Source organism: Myxocyprinus asiaticus, chromosome 45 (assembly GCF_019703515.2).
Source record: "Myxocyprinus asiaticus isolate MX2 ecotype Aquarium Trade chromosome 45, UBuf_Myxa_2, whole genome shotgun sequence".
Classification (NCBI taxonomy): domain Eukaryota; kingdom Metazoa; phylum Chordata; class Actinopteri; order Cypriniformes; family Catostomidae; genus Myxocyprinus; species Myxocyprinus asiaticus.
In genome coordinates, this window is record NC_059388.1 from 6365629 (window position 1) to 6386578 (window position 20950).

A 20950-nucleotide genomic window follows, 5' to 3' on the forward strand; every position below is an offset into this window, starting at 1 on the left:
GTTGGCAAATGTGATAACTTTCCGAGATCAGCCACAGAGAACACTGGCGATTCTGTGTTAATCTTGAGCCTGATTAACTGAATTCAATACCCAGGTTAATTTGCTGAATGGTCTGTATCCAAGACATCGTTGCTCCCTCCACTGTCGCTTTTGTTTAGGTCCTTCTAATGGTCCCTGTGTAAGTTTTTCTTCAATTTCCTTATGATTTGGTCAATCGTCCGATTGAAGTCAGTGTGCATCATTTCTTGCCGTATCTCCTCGTGGTCTCTTTTTTTTTCCTTTGTGAACCCTTTAGTTTATCTTGAAAGAAGACCATATCACAAGTACAGTGCTCGTTTCCTCAACGTTTTTGATGTTTTTTGATTGTTGTTATAGAGCGAAGTAGTACTCCTTGCTGCAGACTGTAGCTAGCCACACTGTTCTTGTTTGGAAAACTTTACCTGGTGATGAAACATTATCCCACTCTCCACCCCCTGATGTAATTGGTTCCTGTGCTCTTCATTTGGAATCATGATACATGTTTTATAAGGGCACTAGCTGTGCTGCTGTTCTTCTGCATTAGTGGCTTGTTTTTTTTTATTCATAACATTTTAAAACAACACATTAAGATTTTAAAATATGATTCTGTGTTGTATTGCATATGTGCCCTCGAAGTACCAACTTGACAGTGAATCTGAAGACACCGTGCAACTATGTCAGGTGTTTGGATATAACATGTAACATTTAGAATTAAGGTATTGAACACAAAGTGTTTGTCTAAAACCTTAGTTAAGATTAAAAAAAAAAAAAAAGCAGACTACAGACTACTGTCTGGTACACCAAACAACATCCATGTGTCACTAAAAAGCTAGCAGCTGCAAAACACAAGCACATCCGCACTGCATTTGCATAATTTTAGACAACATTTAGGCTTTTACTAATTCTGTATGTTCACACTGTTCTTTTCCTTGTAATAAAAGTGGAAAGGGACAGTGAAGCAGCAAAAATGTAAAAAAGTACAGACACTTTCATTGTATGTTGTCCTTCAAAACATATCCTTTTTTGTTCCACACTAGAAAGAATGTCAAACAGGTTTGGGACAACATTGGTGAGTAAATTACGATTATCATTCTTGGGTGAACTACTGCTTTAAGATCAGTCCGATTCTAATCTGATTTTTCAATTTGTGTTTCAAAACCTGTGTTAGTTACGAAACAGCATTCAGAGTAGTGTCTAATCCTCTCGGTTTTGTTTTGAGCAACACGTTTTAGCTTAAAGGTCATCAGTTCTTTCATTTTACACTGAGGGGCCTGAGAGATTGTACTGTAGTTGGAAAATTGTTGTTGTTGTACGATTAGAGTACTGGAAAGCTAAAAGCTGACACTTACTCTGGCCGGAGGGAGGATATCCTGTGGAAAAGGCCTCTCCTCGCCTCCTGCATTCAACTCCTCCTGAGAAACGGGAGAACATGCTTCAAAATCTGTGTGTCCTAGATCCTGCAAATACTGGAACAGCGGAGAGTTCTGGAGGGGCGAAAGAGACACAACTCTAAATAAACATTGGTCAAAGATTTTTTTAACAGCACCGTTCATTGTGTTTTTGGTACATTTTTAGTATTCTGACATCCACAAAAATGTATAGCCACTCATTTTCACTTCAAATATTTAAGTCACTTTCTTTGATTCATTTCTTTCCATTGAAGCACAATGTTGCCTTCAAGCAAATCACCTTAAATTATTATATTACATTTTATTTTTCCTTTTTTTTTTTTTCTCAGAAAATAGGTCAGTTTTATGCAAGAAAAGTGAATAATTTGTTTTTTAAACAATTATTTCATGTGTGCTAGTTAAAAATGCATGTGCCAAGAAATGGAAATGAACACTTCACATCCATGGTGGTTTCATACTTTTCACAGCATTTTCAACCAATGTTTTGAGATACTGAATCAAAAAAGTGGTGTAACTATTGCTGGGTTTCCATCCAAAATGTTTAGCATTTTTTAAGCCCATTTATAAAAAAATGACTCAACAAAATACAAATTGTTGTGCGTTTCCATCCACTAAGTAATGCGCATTATCATGAGGGAGCCGCCTCATCATGATGGATCAGCTGAATGACCGCTCCCTGCTTTGGGGACAGGAAGATTGGAGCAAGTATCTCATTTTATTAAATGCATCCACGAAACAATGCAGAATAAGTGTAATATCTGATATAATGTGGGCTGAAATAGCTGCGATGCCCACACACCGCCAGTCTCCGCATACCTGGGAGCGCCCGCTCTCAAAACTGTTCTGGCAGATTGTGAGGACCCACTTTATCGACCAGCTGTGGGTCAAACACTTCTGAATGACAAGCACTATGTTCAAAGAATTGTGTTGGACCTTTCAGTGGGCTAGTAACATCAAGCTATCGCACGCTCATAACACATGTACGAATGGTCAAAACACGTCATCGTTTTGCGAATAAAAAGTTTCCATCAAAATGTGCATTTTAACTAATGCGAAAATCCACCTCCTCCTAGCGCATTAGATTTTAAGCGAATTTAGAAAGTTTATTCGCATATCAAGCGTTTCCATTCAGGATTTCTTTTGCGCAATTTCAAAATGCGCATAAAAATAGTTGGATGGAAACCCACCTAATGAAGTAAAAAGTATAAAGTAAAAAATGTTCCTCACGCCTTGAATACACACAGAGTGTGCACATCACAGTCATTACTTTCAAACATATCTTTCAAAGTACATTTTGAACCTTTTCTTGGGTTATACTATTTGACATTTTACAACATAAATTAACCTAACATGATCTGATAGTTTTAAGAAACGTACTGACTTTTGTCACACAGTCAAGATGACCAACGGGGGCCCTCTCTGTGATATCATTTCCTGTTTTATTATTTTCTTGTCACATGACAACAAAATGACTTTGGTAACACTTTACAATAAGGTTCTATTCATTAACATTAGGAAATGTATTAGGTATCATGAACTAACAATGAAAAATTATTTTTCACAGCATTTATTAATCTTGATTACTTAATAATTAGATGCCGACTGATAGTGGATTTTGCCGATATGATAATTAAGGTGGTGGAAAAGGCTGATAAACGATTAATCGGTCGATAGTTTTAAAAATCTATTTATAGAATGATAACTATGACGGGCACAGACACAGAGGCTACAAGAGTCCAAAATAAATAAAAACAGAGATATAGTGCAACCAAAATCCCAATAATAATCTGAATAAATGTAGATTTGGTGCATATTGCGGGACTTTTAACTATAAAAAAGGCCGAAATACACGATGAAAAAGTTCTTTATTTAATAATTCACCAAATTAAGCTTTTTATAACCTATACATTCACCAGAGGATGGGTTTTATTTATATATATTTAACCAAATGAGGTTTAATGAGGATTAAGGTTTATTATTATTCATAAGATATGAAGTTGGAATATGTGCGCTGATGGGCACATTTCCATATAGTCGCATTTTTCGTTGTATGCCCTTGCTTCAATTTAGATACTTGATTTTCTAATTAAAATAACAAAATATGCATTGAAGTGAGGATAAAAATATGGATGAATATTTTCAATGATGACAGATGGAGGAATAATAAAAATAATAAAAACTATCGGCATAGATTTTTGCCGATAACCGAAAATGTCAAAAATCAACTATCGGCACCGATCAATCGGTAAAACCGATATATCGTTCTACCTCTAATCAAAATACTATAATTCACTGTTTGTTCATTTTAGTCCATATTTTATTAACTAATGATCACATAAACAACTTTTAATGTTATAAAAAAAAAAAAAAACATGTATTGTTACTTTTAAAAAAACGATTAGTATATTTAGAAATGATCATTAACCAATATTAATAGAGGTCAACCGATAAGGTTTTTCAGTGTCCGATGCTGATACCGATATCTAGAGAGCAGAATATTGATGGCCGGTATAAATGCAGATAAACAATACAATTTAACAACAGCAAATCAGATGTAAACAAAATTTCTAAAGTGAAACAAACACTCATTTACTCAAATGTGCGTAAACGTGAAGAAAACAACTGTGAAAGTGTTGACTATCCATTGACAAAACTATTGATAGATTTTGGAACTGACACAAGGGAAAGTTAACACTTCTGTTAATTGGCCATGCAAACACCGTTATCGGCTGATGCCGAGAATAGCAAAATGGCCAAATATCGGCGGATTAATTGGTCTGGCCGATATATCCGTCTATAACTAAATATTAATAAATGCTGTAAAAGTATTGTTCATTGTTTTGTTAACTAATGTAGTTATTTAACTAATGTTAACAAATACAATCTAATTGTAAAATTTTACCGTGACTTTCTACTTGCTGGTTGCCATGTTGGTCACACCACTCTGACATTTAATTTGGTGGAAAAAACATTTTTGCTAACACTTTACAATAAAGTTGTATTTGTTGACTACATTAGTTAACACATTACAATGAATTAATTAAATGAACACTTTTTCAGCACTTAATAATCTTAGTTAATATTAATTTCAACAAATACTAATACATTTTTTTAATTAAAAGTTAATGTTAACTAAAATGAGCAAAAAATTAAAATTGTATTTATATAAATTACCATTAACATTAAGATTAATAGCTAAATGCTGTAAAAATATCTTGTTCATTATTAGTTCATGATACCTAGTGCATTTACTAATGTTAACAAATAGAAACTTACTGTAAAGTGTTATCAGTTTTTCCAACAAAAAAAAAATCCAAGAATTGTTGCCTTTTAATGTTTATCTTCATCAGGAGCTCAGTAAAGTTATATAACCTTAACATTTTTTACCAAAATGTTTTTGAAATTCAGAAGTGTATTCAGATCATTCTATTATTTTATTATATTATAAAACACACACACACATTATAATTGTATCCTTTAAATGATATTTTTCTTAATCATGAGCTAAGTTAACATAACATTTTTGAACACATAAAATATAAAAATTATATAGATTCAGAAATGTCACATTTAATTTTCTTCTATATAAAATGCATTTGAATACTTTTTTGAAAAAAAAATAACTGCAAAAAAAAACAAAAACAAAAAAAAAAAAAAAACACCACATTATTGACCCACAAGTATTCTTTCATCATTTATAAAAAATAAAAAAAATGGAAGAAACATCACGTGATGAATAAAAGAACATAAAGGAAGGGAGGAGAGAGAAAGACAGAGAGGTCATGATTCAGATATTCCTCACAGGAAGTTAAAGACTGTGCTCTCTTATAATTTCCTGTCGTCTGCATCCTCCCTTACCTCTCTAATCTCACATCTTCTCAAACGCTTCATCACTCAATGGAGGATGTAGACCCGACACTCTCACAAGTCTCAATTCCCAACCAGAGATCCAGAATCACAGGCTCATTCCCACCGGTCAGATGCTCAGATTACCATTTCCACTGGATTTTAGTTACTAAAGAGGTTTATAACTCTTGTATTCTTGTTTCAGCTAAATCCTAAGCAGAGTGAACCTGCCTCTCGTCATGTACTTTGGATCTTGTGCAGTAAAGCTCATTTGCAGTGAGAGGAAATTGTTCGGTGTGAGTGTATTGATGTGAAAGCACAAATAAATCGGCCTGAGGCGAAAGACCTCATTTTAGGACACGCAAGTCCAAATGAGAGCATACTTATTTGGAAGTATGAATTCCCTACCATATCCAACAGATATAGATGACCATGCCAAATATCTGACCCACAAAACTTATGGCAGAGAAAAAAAAAAAAAAAAAAAAATGCAAACGGTAGTCCTCGCATCCAGTACACGGACACCTGGATGTCCATGACCATCAACTGAACTAAATAAACATAGGCTTAAAGATTTCCCAGACGTTTTCATCACCAATAAGATTCCATGACTTCTCCAGTCATTAGGCTAATGATTACTCAACAAGAATTTAAAAAAATAGAGATAGAGATTGCACACACAAAGAGCAACATAATTTTGAATAAAGGCCAAAGTACACTCACTCCACTTTCAGTATGGGTGACTCAAATTTCGTAGTTAGGCTTGGGATCGATGCTTTTTTTATGCATCGATAATCAGAAGATAATCCGAACAATTATTTGCAATGAAGGAACATACACAGCGCGGGCTCGCCGTCTCTGGAGGCTGCTCAAAATCTGCAGCGCTACGGAGCGTAACTCGCATAGTTTTCCATTAAATTCGACCAAAATCATTATCAAAGGACAAAGATGATTTACTCTAGACATCACTGGATGATACTGTGTATTTGTATATTTAATGTAGCCTACAAAATGTAACTGCAGTTACAAGTATGTCTTTTGTGGTTTAACAGCTTGAATAAAAACCTCTTCAAAGCTACATACAGAGAAATTGCATACACATTTCCAATCATTCAGTTTACGTGGTTAAACCAGTTTCATACACTGACCTGCAACTCATCAACGTCACTTTGTAAACTCCTGAAGTACAAAAACCGTTGTAACTTGTGTGATTGCATCCTGTGTAAGGAGCTCTAAAATACCGGTCCTCTGCTTCAGTAAATGTTATATCACCCCCTTGTGGTCTCCCAACGCTATCATGCTAGACTGTTAAACAGAAGCCCTACTGAGTGAATTGGAAAGCATGCAAATTAGGCTTCTAATTTAAAAGTCGGCTAATGTTACATTTCAAGGCCTCAAATATACTGATAAAAAAACGTGCCAATCAGTAATCGAAATATCAGTATTTTATGACATGCATAGTCATAGTGTGCATGCGTCAAACGTGATCCAATTCGCTCACAGTCAAAAGAGTATGCTTTGAAAGGCAATTCGGTTGATCGGGTGCAAACCGATACAGAACGCAGAAAAAACTAATTACACCCCAGCCTTAAGCCATGCATTCTTAACATTGGGAAATTTCAGAAGGCTGCAGAAATGCAGTTTTCCAAAACCAGAAAAACAACAACATCTAGGGACCTTACTTGTCATCTTAATCTTTTGGTTTGCTGAAAACAAAGTACATTAAAATTAGAACTACTTTCAGTGTTAAAGTACCTCAGCCACTCCAGCAGGGGGTGCTCACTCTATGGACTGTGTAGGTCCTAATGCCCCAGTATAGTGATGGGGACACTATACTGTAAAAAGGCACCGTCCTTCGGATGAGACCTCTCTGACTCTCTGTAGTCATTAAAAATCCCAGGAAACTTCTAGAAAAGAGTAGGGGTGTAGCCCTACGGTGTCCTGGCCAAATTCCCCCCATTGGCCCTTATCAATCATGGCTTCCTAATAATCCCCATCCATTAACTGGCTCTATCAATCCACTCTCTCCTCTCCACCAATAGCTGGTGTGTGGTGAGCGTACTGGCGCACTGTGGCTGCCGTTGCATCATCCAGGTGGATGCTGCACATTAGTGGTGCTCGAGGAAAGTCCCCTGTTCACTGTGTAAAGCCCTTTGAGTGTAGTGTCAGAAAAGCGCTATATAAATGTAACGTTCATTCATTCACTCTATAAATTCACCACGATGATTGGATATGTTGAGGTGGCGGGGCTATTCAAATGACACTGCACTGTGACGTCACAATGTAGCCAATTTTCAAATGAGTTGTTTTTGCATAGTAGAAACAATAAATGCTCATTTTGGACAGGAGAGAAAGTTTTGAGTTCTGAAACTTACAGTATCTTTTTATAGTACAATGAGCTCTTATACACCAATCAGCCACAACATTAAAACCACCTGCCTAATATTGTGTAGGTCCCCCTCGTGCCACCAAAACAGCACCAACCCGCATCTCAGAATAGCATTCTGAGATGCTGTCCTTCTCACCACAATTGTACAGAGCGGTTATCTGAGTTACCGTAAACTCTGTCAGTTCATACCAGTCTGGCCATTCTCTGTTGACCTCTCTCATCAACAAGGCATTTCCATCCACAGAACTGCCGCTTACTAGATGTTTTGTTTTTTGTTTTTGGCACCATTCTGAGTAAATTCTAGAGACTGGTTTGTGTGAAAATCCCAGGAGATCAGCAGTTACAGAAATACTCAAACCAGCCCATCTGGCACCAGCAATTATGCCGCGGTCCAAATCATTGAGATCAATTTTTTTTCCCCATTCTGATGGTTGACTGAAGCTCCTGACCCATATCTGAATGATTTTACAATTGGCTGATTAGCTAATCACATAGATAATTGCTGGTGCCAGATGGGCTGGTTTGAGTATTTCTGTAACTGCTGATCTCCTGGGATTTTCCACACACAACAGTCTCTAGAATTTACTCCGAATGGTGCCAAAAAAAAAAAAAAAAAAAAACATCCAGTGAGCGGCAGTTCTGCGGATGGAAACGCCTTGTTGATGAGAGAGTTCAACGGAGAATGTCCAGACTGGTTCGAACTGACAAAGTCTACGGTAACTCGGATAACAGCTCTGTACAATTGCAGTGAGAAGAATATAATCTCAAAATGCTATTCTGAGATGCGGGTTCGTGCTGTTTTGGCGGCACGAGGGGAACCTACACAATATTAGGCAGGTGGTTTTAATGTTGTGGCTGATCGGTGTATTAGAAAACACATGCAAAAGAATGCAAACCCATAAAAATAATTCTGTCTACATTTTATTGAACCCAGAGTGATTTGTAAGCAGCCCAAAAGTCTTGTACAGGTGATACACCGGGAGGCGTGTTGTGTTATGAGTGGCTAAGCGCAGGCAGCTAGCAGCACATCTTCTATGAAACATATGAGCAGCTGCTGTCTGTCTGCATGCATGCGTATGGAAATAAACTCACCTCGAACACAACTTCTTCATCGAAATCCTCAGTCATTGCTCTCCGCCATATGTTTCCAATAGTTGCGCATGCTGGGATTGTAGTCGATATGAATGAAAGGAAGGATCTCTAATGATCCAGCTGAATGCGCAGAAACACACCATGTCTTGAACTACAATTCCCATGACTCATGAGCATTCTTCTTCTATTGCTTTAATGTGGGTCGCAAACTTCGTGTATATCGCCACCCACTGGGCTATATGAAAATGAACATGATGGCTTAATGATTTGCTTTTATCATCAGGGAAATATACGTTTTATTAGACAAAATAGAGTGGTTTAAACCCAATTTCAAAAATTAGAGTCTGTCAAATTTTATAAATATAAGAAATACAGGAATACTGCCTTTAATTAATTTGAGATGATGCACATATATTTTTGCTTATAATATTTCTATGCTGTATTTAAAATATAAATGTTTGTTTTGATTTAAAATGTTTATTGTTTGTATTGTTATGAATTTTAAATAAAAAAAAAAAATTTTAAACCAGGATGTAATTGTGTGATCAGGAGTTATCTTGATAATATTTAACAGGCCTGTAACTTACTAATAAAAAAACATCCTAAGCTTAATTTACTAGGCGTATATTCTTCTTCTATTATCATATATTGTCCTACCCGATTCATACCAAAAATCCCTATGCATTCGACTTTGTTTGTATAATGAGTTATTACTTTTTCCCTCACTGCAACACATATCACAATCATATAAAAATCTTCGTCTGCCCCAGTTAGGAGTAGTGATTCCACACAGTATGTTCTTAACATGGTTATCAAAATATCTTACTTCATATTCCTACCACAAATACAGTAATTAACATCTACAAATAGCGGTGCAAATTCGCATACTACTCGTTCGTTGGAATCGGTTCCTTTGAACACATTGGTCGAAGTGAATCACTTTTCTGAATCTGGCTGTCCGTTTTCAATGGATGTACGTTTTACTCAAATAAAAATGGGCTAAGCTGCTAAAATCACAAATATCATATTAATATTTGTTGTGTTTCCGAAAGGCGTATTCCCTTGTTCGTAGGGACACTTTATGTGCAAATCGTAATGTGGGCAACTTGAGAGCAAAGGGTATCATTTACATTTTAAAAACCAGAAATATTTGGTTGCTGTGATTGTGAAAGACACATTGCCTTGTTCGTGAGGAGAGTATTCATAGTAGCGCCATCTTTGATTTTTGACGGTAATGAAAACGAGGCTGTGAGTACCATCTGTTCAATGACATGAATGCTAAAGCTAACAAAACGTTCCTAGATCACATCTAATTTTCCACAACACATGTTGACTTTATTATTATTATTATTATTATTATTATTATTATTATTATTTGTCTACTGAAATTTCTTGGACAGATGTTGTTAAATGTTTCATCAGCAGAACGACCCCAAAACACTTTAAACAACTTTACAACCCATCAAAGAGACTGTGCCTCTATCCCTGGCAGTCTCGTTGCCATTCCCGTCAAAAATCAAAGATGGCCCTGCTGTTACTAAGGTCAATTGTGTACATTTAACAATCAGAAATCAGAAACAATGCTTGAGTGACAATGAGTGACACAAACACCTGAGTGATGGGTGCAGCGAATCGCTGAGTCGAAATGATTCATTGAAATGAACAGTTCGAACGAACCGACTCTCTAAAATGACTCGGACTCCCCGTCGCTAGCGTGACAGCCCTCTAGCGGCGGATCAGGGAAGTTTTTATTGAACTCCAACACATTGGACTTCGCCGTTCCAGCTTTACAAAAGCGGTGGCAAAACTATGGAAAGCATGGATCTCATTCCGACTCATTAGGAATACAAGGACTTTGGATGATCCTTTCGAGATAGCGAGTTGTCTTTCTCTTTGGGGGATTTGCAATGGCTCCTGTAAAAAGAGAAGACCCGAATCTAAAGAAACTGTGCTCATTTATGGAGTAAAGGGAGTCGTTTGGGGATCATGAGTGCAGGTTAGTTTCCTGGATGAATAAACATCACCCACTTCTGTTGACCAAGCAGTCCCAGGCAAGGGCGTCGGATATTTTGTGAGTTTATGGTAAAATGTTGCAATATCAAGCTGTTTCATTTGAGATTTTCCTAGTGTTGCAACCACTGAAACTTCTGAAGTAGTAGCCTCAATGTTTGTATTCTCTGTTTGAGGCTAATCTTGTGCCATCAGGACGAATTCCCCCAAAACATGCACAAGTAATTCCTGGATGAAGCAGGTAATGAGATTATATATATTTGTGCGTGTGTTTTTCGTAGCACGTTATTTAAAAAATCTAAATAAAAACTAAATAATAATAATTTAAAAAAATAATAAAATAAAAAAACTCAGATCTGGGGGGATATTCTGTTTTCAGCCTCATCCAGGTTTCTCCTAAGGATTATATGGAGTCCGCAAAGGATTTGCTACTCTGGTTTGATTTCAACCTTTTGTTTCAACTTTTCTTTATTTACTCGTTGCCTCGCTTCTCACGCGCAAATAACCATTTTAGGACGAGTATACTTTTTCCTTTGTACTTTATGGTCAATATGGACATTGTCCAGGAAGGTTGATGAGGGAATAAAGGAAAAGTCTCATGATTTTCTTTCCACGGCAGTAAGGAACTGTTTCAATGTACATCCGCCTGATGACTCCGTCTCGCCTGCCGCTTAAGTACAAGGAGGACTTTTATATGGACCACTAGAGTTCGCGAGCTCTTTTGTCTGATCCAGAGCTCGTGCACGGGCCCGCGAGACGCTCCGGATCAGAAGAAAGAGCACTCGCGAACTCTCTCGCACATGAGTCCGGTCCGGCTGAGGAGGAGAGGAGGGCGCTTCCAATATTAGTGTTGGATTGATTCCCTCAGAATAGGAAGATCGCATTTCCTCAAGAGTGCATCGACAAAATTTACGTTTTTCTTTACCTCAAAGCGTGGTGTCTCAGTTTATTTCATGAAATATTTATCATTCCACTTTGATATATCTATATCCTCTTGTAAATGTAATATCTCCCACACAGAAATCTGAAATTTGGAAATGCATGTATATTGGTAAACGTTCATTTATGGTTTTCACGGATATAAGAAATGGCGCATACGTGTACATATATGCAACATATATTTCTCCTGTACAGTATACATGGATATATGTGACAATCATTCTATCATGTTGTCTATCAGTGCCCATTTTCAGATTAAGGTCCATTCCTTTATTCTGAAAAAAGACAAATGCTCCACAGCTATTTGAAAACATGCGGAACGTATTGAAGTAACATCCTCAGATTTAACTGTTACATATATATATATATATATTTGGAGATATTAAAGGGTATTGGCATCCCTGGGACTTCAAACAGAACATGAGGTTTAATGTTTTTTTGGTTGGCAGTGGTGGCTAATTCCACAATAAGTTACCACAATTTACTGTAGTAACAATAATTGCCATAATTGTGGTATTTTGGTGGGAACTATGGTTACATTGGGTAATTTTTGGTAGGATGATTTCTTTCTTAATGATAATGGTGGTTAATAGCAAGTTACCACTGTTTTATTGTAAGAATAACTGTAGCATCTTTGGTATTGTGGTTGAAGCTATGGTCACCGTGTTTTTGGAAAGGATAAAAGGAGAGATCTGAAATCAAAATAATTGCAGAAAGATTAAAACGCCTATGAAATTTAGATTTTTAAGAAGCATTCTGAAGCCACTGGCTGCACCAAAAGTTGTACTTTATTTTATTCATCATTTTTGTGATAGATGACATAATCTTGAAATCACAAAGACTAATTTACAGGATGTCACGCCATCCTAAAATCAAAGAATCCCATAAATCACAACTAGTTTCGATGTTCAAATATATTCTGGGTTCAGACAGAATCCTTAGTATGGTTTGTTTATGTGCTACATTTCAGTCTTGACCTCAGGGGTGACCCGTAATCGTGGAGTGTTCAGCAGTTAACGTTTGGTATTTATGTCTATTCATGGAATTCATGTCGCTCTTTCTTCTCTGTGTGAGTTTATGTAGGAATGAAGAAACCGCCGGTGGCTCCCAAACCCAAGCTGGTTCATCAGCAGAAACTGTCCCCTCCCCCTATTGCCCCAAAACCAGAGATTTTGCTGCCTTCACCCTCACCTTCTGCAATCAAGAGAGGAAAACCTGCTGTTGCCCCCAAGCCATGCCTCCCCAAAGTAAACCCTGTGGTTTCTCAGAAGCCTCTCCAGACGAGGCAAGATCCCTGCAAGACCCAGCATCCCCCTGTCTCCAGAAATGGGGGTCCCATTTTACTCCCCTTACCCCTATCAAATTACATTATATCTCCCTGCCCTCAATGTCATCACCTTGGCAACAGCAAATCAGAGGGATCTGAGGAAATAAGTGGAACAGCAGAGGTAGGCGTTTTCAAAGAAGGTGACAGCCCTAAAGAACATCTGTATTACAATGACACACAAGAACAGGCTGCCCTACCCAGATGGGAACAAATGCATGCTCCCACAGGGTCGTTCCACACTGCCGCAGAGGCACCGGAGGAAACACACACTCCCGCACTAGAGAAGGACCAAGCAGGTATACAAATACAAACTTTTGAGGGCCTAAGACGCAGCCTTGTTGAACCTTTACAAAAACAAGACCAGTTGGCAGAGCAGAACAGGGCAGTGAATTCCATTGCTAGCTCTTGCTCCAGTGATAATGTTGGCAATTGTGTCCCTGCACCACCTAGCAAGCCACTCCCCATACCCCACCCACGACGCCCACGGAGGGCAATTCTTAGGCAGAACAATGTGGAAAAAGCACCCTCTGAGGATACTCAAGCAGATATACCTGCAGAAACTTCAAAACGACTTCAAACAGAGACATCATTGGAAAATTCTGCAAACACTTCAACAACATGTCATGGCCACATGAACACACCCCTAAATACATGTTTCCCTATAGAGGACACGAAAAACACAGACTCTGACTCTTCACGCAACACGGATCCTTTGCACACAATAGACTCTTCTCTCAGTGCACATACTGAAAACATGCATTCTCACAAAGACTCCAACCATTATTCCACTCCGACAAATGGTGTAACTCTAGCTTACATGGACACAGCTGAGGAGGAGTCACAACCTCCAGCTCCACCTCCTCGACACATGTCCCTTACACAAATGGCCTCATCTTCAGTAGATAATCTGCCTTTGCATTGTCACTTGGACCCTCACAGTTCTGAGATTAAAACGTGTGAGGATGAGGAGGACGATGACGAAGATGACGGAGCATATGGAGATTTTGCTCGATACCCAATAACCCGGAGTGTTCCGAAACAGATTAAGCTCAGCTGTGAAACACAATTCATTGCAATAACCAAGACACCTTCTGATGGGGAGGAGAGGTCTCCAAAAGTCATGCCAAAGAAGCCCCAACGGAATAGCCTTCCCGCATCTGCTGTGTTGCGGAAGCAAAACACTCCTCCGCAAATGCAGATGCCTCCTCTGCTCCCCATATCCAGCCCTCCCATATTTAGAGAACTCCCCGCACCTCCTCAGGAGAAGCCCTCGTGGCGAGTTGCCCTGCCTAACATTCCTATCTTTAGTAGGAACCAACCGACTCGCAGTAACAGCCAACCACAAGCTGGAGGCGTGGGACCTGTATTCATCAAACAGAGGGCAAAGTCGTTTTCCTCAGCAGATCTTCATCGGGTTGACAATGGATCCGGATCTACCAAGCCGTTGGTACGGTCCGATCAAGGACGTTGTAGTTTGCGAAAACTTTTAGAACTGCGTGTGTGTGTGCGCTTGCTTCCGAAGTTTCTTCGCAGCGGACAGTCCCTGGATTGCACTCGGGCTGATGCAGAGTATGAGGACCATAAAGACATGCCCATTAACCAGGTCACCCCAGGTGATGAGGAAGTAGCTCAGGGTGATAGAGAGGTGGACTGTGGGGTGGAATACGAGAACGTATATGAGAAGATCCCAGAATACATGAACTTGCCATGGGTTTACTCCAACCAGGACTCAGATACAGGAGTGTATGAGGAGCAGGAACCATGGGAGGTGAACAGGTGAGTTGGTGCATGCATGTGTATACATGAGCATCATCATTCATAGTTAATCATCACCTTGCACCAGAGCTGTCCTGTTAACAATAGGCTTAGTTTACTTTATAATTAGGGTATGGTAACTTAGCAGACAAACTGATTAGAAGTATGGTGCCGTAAGTCTGACATTCACTGCAATACATAGTTTTTTTTGTCTGGATGATATTGCGTGGTATCACATTGACTTGATTTGTTTACAAATCGGTACATCTCACGCACGGTCGAGTACTCTAGCCTTTTAAAGGATACTCTTTTGACCACATGCTCCTACAGATGCATTTGACATTGTCTCTTTAGTCTACAATCAATGACAGGTGTATGCGCAGATGACATGCACAGACACGTACTGTCCATGTGTCTAGAAAAACTGGGCTTCACACGGACAGACCAAGCGTACTGTGCTTATAACAAAATTTGTGACACATGCTCTGAGCGCGAAACGTAGAAAACCATTGTAGCCTTAAGAGCGACGGAGTTACACGCCACTGTCATTTTCTACCCGCATTTGGTGTGATGTGATATATAATTTAAAACTAGGGTGCGTTAATTAAGTGCAGTTAATTATATAAAAAAAAAATGCAGTTAATCATGCCTCCTGGCCCTTACAAAAATTACGAAATAAAAGTATGTATTTTCCTACCGCCGGAGCAATTCAAGCTTGAAGTACATGTAACTTTAGGAGCCATGTCAACAGGGGGCAGTCAATGCACTTCAACAAACCTCACAAGCAGTGCAGCCACGGAATGAGAGCCACTTACACATAATGCATTATTGACAACTGGATGAAGCACAACAGAATACAGGGCTATAGAGATGCAATTTAATGTTCTCAACTACTTTTAACTTTAACTTAACATCATAAGAATGTGCTGTTTATGTACTCATTCTGTAAGAAAAGGACAAATTGACAAACTCAGTTGCAAATTGCTGTCGACTCTATGCTTTTATTCAATTATATGGTAATAAAACAAAGCTCCTGACCCGTATATGCATGATTTTATGCATTGCACTGCTACCACACGATTGGCTGATTAGATAATCACATGGATGATTGTTGGTGCCAGAAAGGGCTGGTTTGAGTATTTCTGTAACTGCTGATCTCCTGGGATTTTCACACACAACAATCTCTAGAATTCAAAAACAAAAACAAACAAACATCCAGTTCTGTGGATGGAAATGCCTTGTTGATGAGAGAGGTCGACAGAGAATGGCCAGACTAGTTCGAACTGACAAAGTCTATGGCAACTCAGATAACCACTCTGTACAATTGTGGTGAGAAGAATATAATCTCAGAATGTTATTCTGAGATGAGGGTTGGTGCTGTTTTGGCGGCACGAGGGGGACCTATACAATATTAGGCAGGTGGTTTTAATGTTGTGGCTGATCTGTGTGTGTGTGTGTGTGTGTGTGTGTGTGTGTGTGTGTGTGTGTGTGTGTATATATATATATATATATATATATATATATATATATATGGAGGTAGAGTTAAGAAAATATGCATTCCTGTTAAATGTATTACATCTTATACAACTAAAAATACAACTAGCTTTTGGAGCCAGGCGCATATGCTCAACAACACTACCTACTTCAGCCACTGGGGGCAGTGATTAGAATTTCGGAAAGCACCGATTTCAGCAGCAAAATTCCACCTATCGCTGAATCCATTGTGTGATTTGTCTGCATATAACATTCTGCTCTTTTTTTTGTAAATGGGGCTCTGCTAGTTTTGTGTCTGTTTATCATTATCAGCTGGTCTGATTTGCTAACACATTGGTATAAAACTTTTACCAAGTGACAATAGCCAATTGTGTGGGATCAAACATCAATGTAGTTTGGTCTGTGTGGTCATGTAAGTGTGTGTATTTGTGAGTGCTGAATCAGGGAGGGTTACAGTCCAGTTTTTGAGTCCAGGTTGGGCTGTTTTCCTGTGGGTTATTTTCAGTGGCCAGAGCAGGAAATGTCTGAAGAGAAGAGAGCTGAGCCATTGGAAAATAACCTTTCTCTCTCGAGTCTCTCTCTCTCTTGCTCTCGGTTTCTCCCACACACTTTTTCATTCTCTGAATTTTAAAGTCAGATCTTCTGGCCCATGATCATGCTATGTCATTACAACATTTCCAACTAAGTAGCAATACAAATCCTGTCATATCAGTAAAATATGATTCATCTTATTCTGAATGCTAAAATAGCAACTGCTGACTGTAAAGCATCACAGCCATTTACTTTAGGATGCATGCATATATAGCAACAGTATTTCCTAACATATGTACAACATCTATTAAAACCATCATTGCATAATTAGTAGTGTTTGACAAGGCAAGCATCACTATTTCTATTGGTCATACTTAGGAATATGGACTTGAACAACCCTTAGTACTACTCTGTTTGGAATTGCTTACTAACCTCAGTCTTAGATGTATTAAATACATAATCTTACTGTGAGGATGACTTACTTTGTAAACCTCACTCACATTAGTTTGTCAGTGATAAAGTCGTACTGCTGGTGAAAAGTAACAGCATTCTGCTGAATCTGCAGTTGTTTTCCAGATGCAGAGGACTTTGAATCAAGTTTGTGGTAATTTGTTTGGAATGAGTTGTCAGCAGCTTGTTGCCAATAAATATTCAAATTTACTGAGAGATCAAATACAATCTGTAAAGTATTGCTGTTGTGATTAAGGGGTTTACCTCACATGATGAAGATATAAATAAAGGTTTTATGACTAAGGGTACATTTGCACAAAAATGATGTACTAAAAACGGAAAAGTTTTTCCCTTTGCATTTTTGAAAAGTTTAGTGTACAGACGACAACGTTGTCAAAACGATCCGCGAAAACGACTAAAAGCGCTGTATTACGCATGTCAGGCCAGTAGTTGGCAATGTCACTTTGTAAAGAAACACTACGTGCCTGCGCACATAAGCATTCTTCCACAGGGCGGTGAATACAAACAATGAAGATGGCGATCGCTGGTCGTAGTAGTGATGTAGTAAATCTACATTTTGTTGGAGAAGCCTCAATAAACTCAAAATCTTGAGCAGCACAAACACAGTCCTGTATTCCGCCACTGTAGTTTTGAATGTCTCGCGCGTTGTTTTGAAGTACCCGCGTGCATGCCTATAGACTGAAAATGTAATATGCGTGCGCATGACGTCATCGTTTTCACAAATTCGCGTTTTTGTATGCTTACACGGAGACGATAATGGCAGCGGTTTCAAAAACGTGCACTTTGAAACCCATTTTCAAAAGTTTGCGTTTTCAGGCCCCAAAACGCTGTTGTCGTGTAAACGAGTTGAAAATGTTGTCGTGTAAGCGGCCCCTAAGGGTACATCCACGTTCAACCGAATAAATTTGAAAATGGCGTTTACGTTTACATCCACACTGCCGTTTTTAAACGTTTTCAAAAAGTTGCTCGTCCACACTGAAACGTACGAAATGTTTAAATTCCCTTACTGCGCATGCAAAAAAAAAAAAAAAGAAAAAAGTACGAAGCATGGCCCTGCATCATTCCATGTACATCTGAAATGCAATTTTTCTCATGTTCCGCCGCTGGACAACAATTCCGAGTAAACTTCCGTTCGCTTTTGAAGGAATGCAATATGAAGGTTGTACGTGTAAGTGGATAGCAGACACAACAATGCTGCTACAACATTGGCCGCCATCTTGATTGTTTGGGGTTGAATGGATCACATGACTGCATCAAGCGACAACTAATATGTAATTGTTTTTGAATATCTCTGTCCACACTACAGTGCGAAGACAGCATTTTCAACTTGGTTCACTTGGGAGAGCGTTTTCGAAAAGGCTCAGTTGTCGCTGGAAAAAAACGCCATCTCGGTATGAGCGGAAGCCTAAAACTAGGGATATCCAGATACCATTGAATTCCTTAACTTTAATCAAATGATTCTTTAAAACTTTCAACATGATATTGCATTTTTTTTTTATCAAATGAAGTGACCTCACAGCACAATACAAAATACAACCTTGGAGTTATATTTGTCAAATAAAGTGCTGCATAACAGAGCATCACAGATGTGAGATATTGCGTAAATATAATAAAATTACTATTGATTTATAACAATTATTATTATTATTTGTAGCATTACAGTGAATATTACATAACTATACAGTAGTGATCCATTTGTGTCATACTTTTTTCCCTTAATTAAATTGAGCTTTTATTTTGAAGTGTTTCTGTGTTTTGTTATGACCAAGGAGCTCTGACATTATGACGGTAGCTTCCCACTCTGGAAAAGCCAGTTGCTACGTGACTAAAATTGATTATTAAACCGCAAAAGGCTGCTATTTCATTAAATAAATATGTAGTCTGTATGTGCCTCATGCTACAAAGTGAATTAGCGCTCTGCCTGTTGTCATCTGCTACAAACAGAGAGTGCGATGCTCATGATGGTGTTTTTTCCGTCTATGAGTCAAAGATCTCTAAAAGGTATGAGCACTTTGTGTGTTTATTTTAGCACAACACTGGCACCACACATTCACAGGCACTCACATTTAAAGTGCTGCACATGCAAATTATATTATTATTATTATTATTATTATTATTATTATACAGTGTGTATATTTATCTCATTAAATCGCAGCTTTTGCTGTTAAATCTTACTAGGACATGACGTGATTTTAATTTGTTATGGATCTTAACCCCATTGAGCTTTTGTGGGATCAGCTAGACTGTTAGATGCGTGATAAGTGCCCGACAAGACAGCCACATCTATGGCAAGTGCTACAGGCAGCGTGGGGTGAAATGTCACCTGAGAATCTGGACAAACTGACAGCTAGAATGCCAAGGATCTGCAAAGCTGTCATTGCTGCACATGGAGGATGTTTTGATGAGAACTCTGCAGTAGTTTAAGAAGTTCTGAACATTTGTTTTCAAATTGTAATAGTAATTTTTCACATTATTAATGTCCTGACTATACATTGTGATCAGCTGAATGCTACTTTGGTGAATAAAAGTACCAATTTCTTTCCATAAGAGCAAAATCTGTACATTATTCCAAACCTTTGGCTGCCAGTGTGTATATCTGAATATTTTGTAATAAAATGTAAACAAATTGTTTCTACACTTATGATTAGGAAATCAAATTTCCATTGTTTTAAATTTGATTACGTCATTCGCAATGCCTTATGTGATTGTAGTTGATTCCCACATGAAAGATGTTAAGAACACAGTCTTTTACCTTTGTCTTTTTGTCTAATTTTCAAATACTTTTTGCTACCAATCTAAGTTTGTAATGTTGTGAATCACCTCGGAGGTGTTTCATGGATTAGAATGCTTGTATGAAGTACTTTATGAAATCCCAATGGAACAAATTAATGGGAAAAATATTTCTGGAATCAAGATTTTTAACATCAAGACATTTTAACACAGAATTGGATTAAAAATGCAAACTAAACATGCAAACTTTCATTTTTAAGAACTAGTTGGCAGTATACATTATATACTGCACAGTAAGCAGTAAGCAAATATTCAATTTCAGACAGCCACTTTCTGTGATTAATATTGGGTTGGTTGCTGTGTTATATTGGTTAAAAGGAGTCAGGCATAAGCACTTGGAGTGAAACCATTGTGTGTGTGATAGCTAAATGTGACAACATTTCCTTTGGGGACATCTGAGGACATTCTCATTCAGAAAAAGGAGTCATAAAAATATATATTTTCTTATTCGTATTATTCAAAAGCAAAACGTTTTCTTTTAAGGTTAGGGTTAGTCTGAAATTATAATTAACAATATATATATGTGTGTATATATATATATATAAGATAGATAGAAGTCTATGATAGGTCCTCATTTAGATAGCTAGAAAGACATGTTGTTTGCCAGTCCTATATTAGCCGTTAACAAGGTAAAAATCTTACTTGTTCACTAAGATTTTGGCACCATCCAGCCACTGAGCTGAGTGCCCTACATATATGATAGTTAAACTCATTTGAAATATAACTTAAACTAATTGCCTAGGCATGATAGAATCTCCAAACTCCTGCCTGCTTATCTGTGTGTGTATGGCATCTCTTTGCAGAGTGAGTTTATATAAGCTGTAAACAAGAGCAGCTCTGTCCTCCTGTGGCAGGAGGAAGAATGAGAGCAAGGGAACC

At 38.1% G+C, this 20950-nt stretch overlaps 2 protein-coding genes across 6 annotated transcripts in view; one reads left to right on the top strand and one right to left on the bottom strand.

Annotated features, from left to right (window-relative positions):
* LOC127435389 (vezatin-like) overlaps positions 1 to 9000 on the bottom strand; it is a 38820-nt gene extending 29820 nt beyond the window's left edge. For both annotated transcript variants that reach the window (XM_051688832.1, XM_051688831.1), the window contains exons 1-2: positions 8755 to 9000; positions 1368 to 1502 (exon numbers count right to left, since the gene is read on the bottom strand). In XM_051688832.1, the coding sequence (XP_051544792.1) occupies positions 1368 to 1502; positions 8755 to 8790 (171 nt within the window). In that variant the 5' untranslated portion in view covers positions 8791 to 9000. The remainder of the gene's footprint in view (positions 1 to 1367; positions 1503 to 8754) is intronic.
* Positions 9001 to 10527: 1527 nt separating this feature from the next.
* LOC127435150 (FYVE, RhoGEF and PH domain-containing protein 6-like) overlaps positions 10528 to 20950 on the top strand; it is a 44606-nt gene continuing 34183 nt past the window's right edge. For 2 of the 4 annotated variants that reach the window (XM_051688368.1, XM_051688371.1), the window contains exons 1-2: positions 10528 to 10750; positions 12787 to 14806. In XM_051688368.1, coding sequence (XP_051544328.1) covers positions 10741 to 10750; positions 12787 to 14806 — 2030 coding nt within the window. In that variant the 5' untranslated portion in view covers positions 10528 to 10740. Of the gene's footprint in view, positions 10826 to 10908; positions 11006 to 12786; positions 14807 to 20950 lie in introns of those variants that run through there. The other 2 variants (XM_051688370.1, XM_051688369.1) reach the window with 2 other exon arrangements.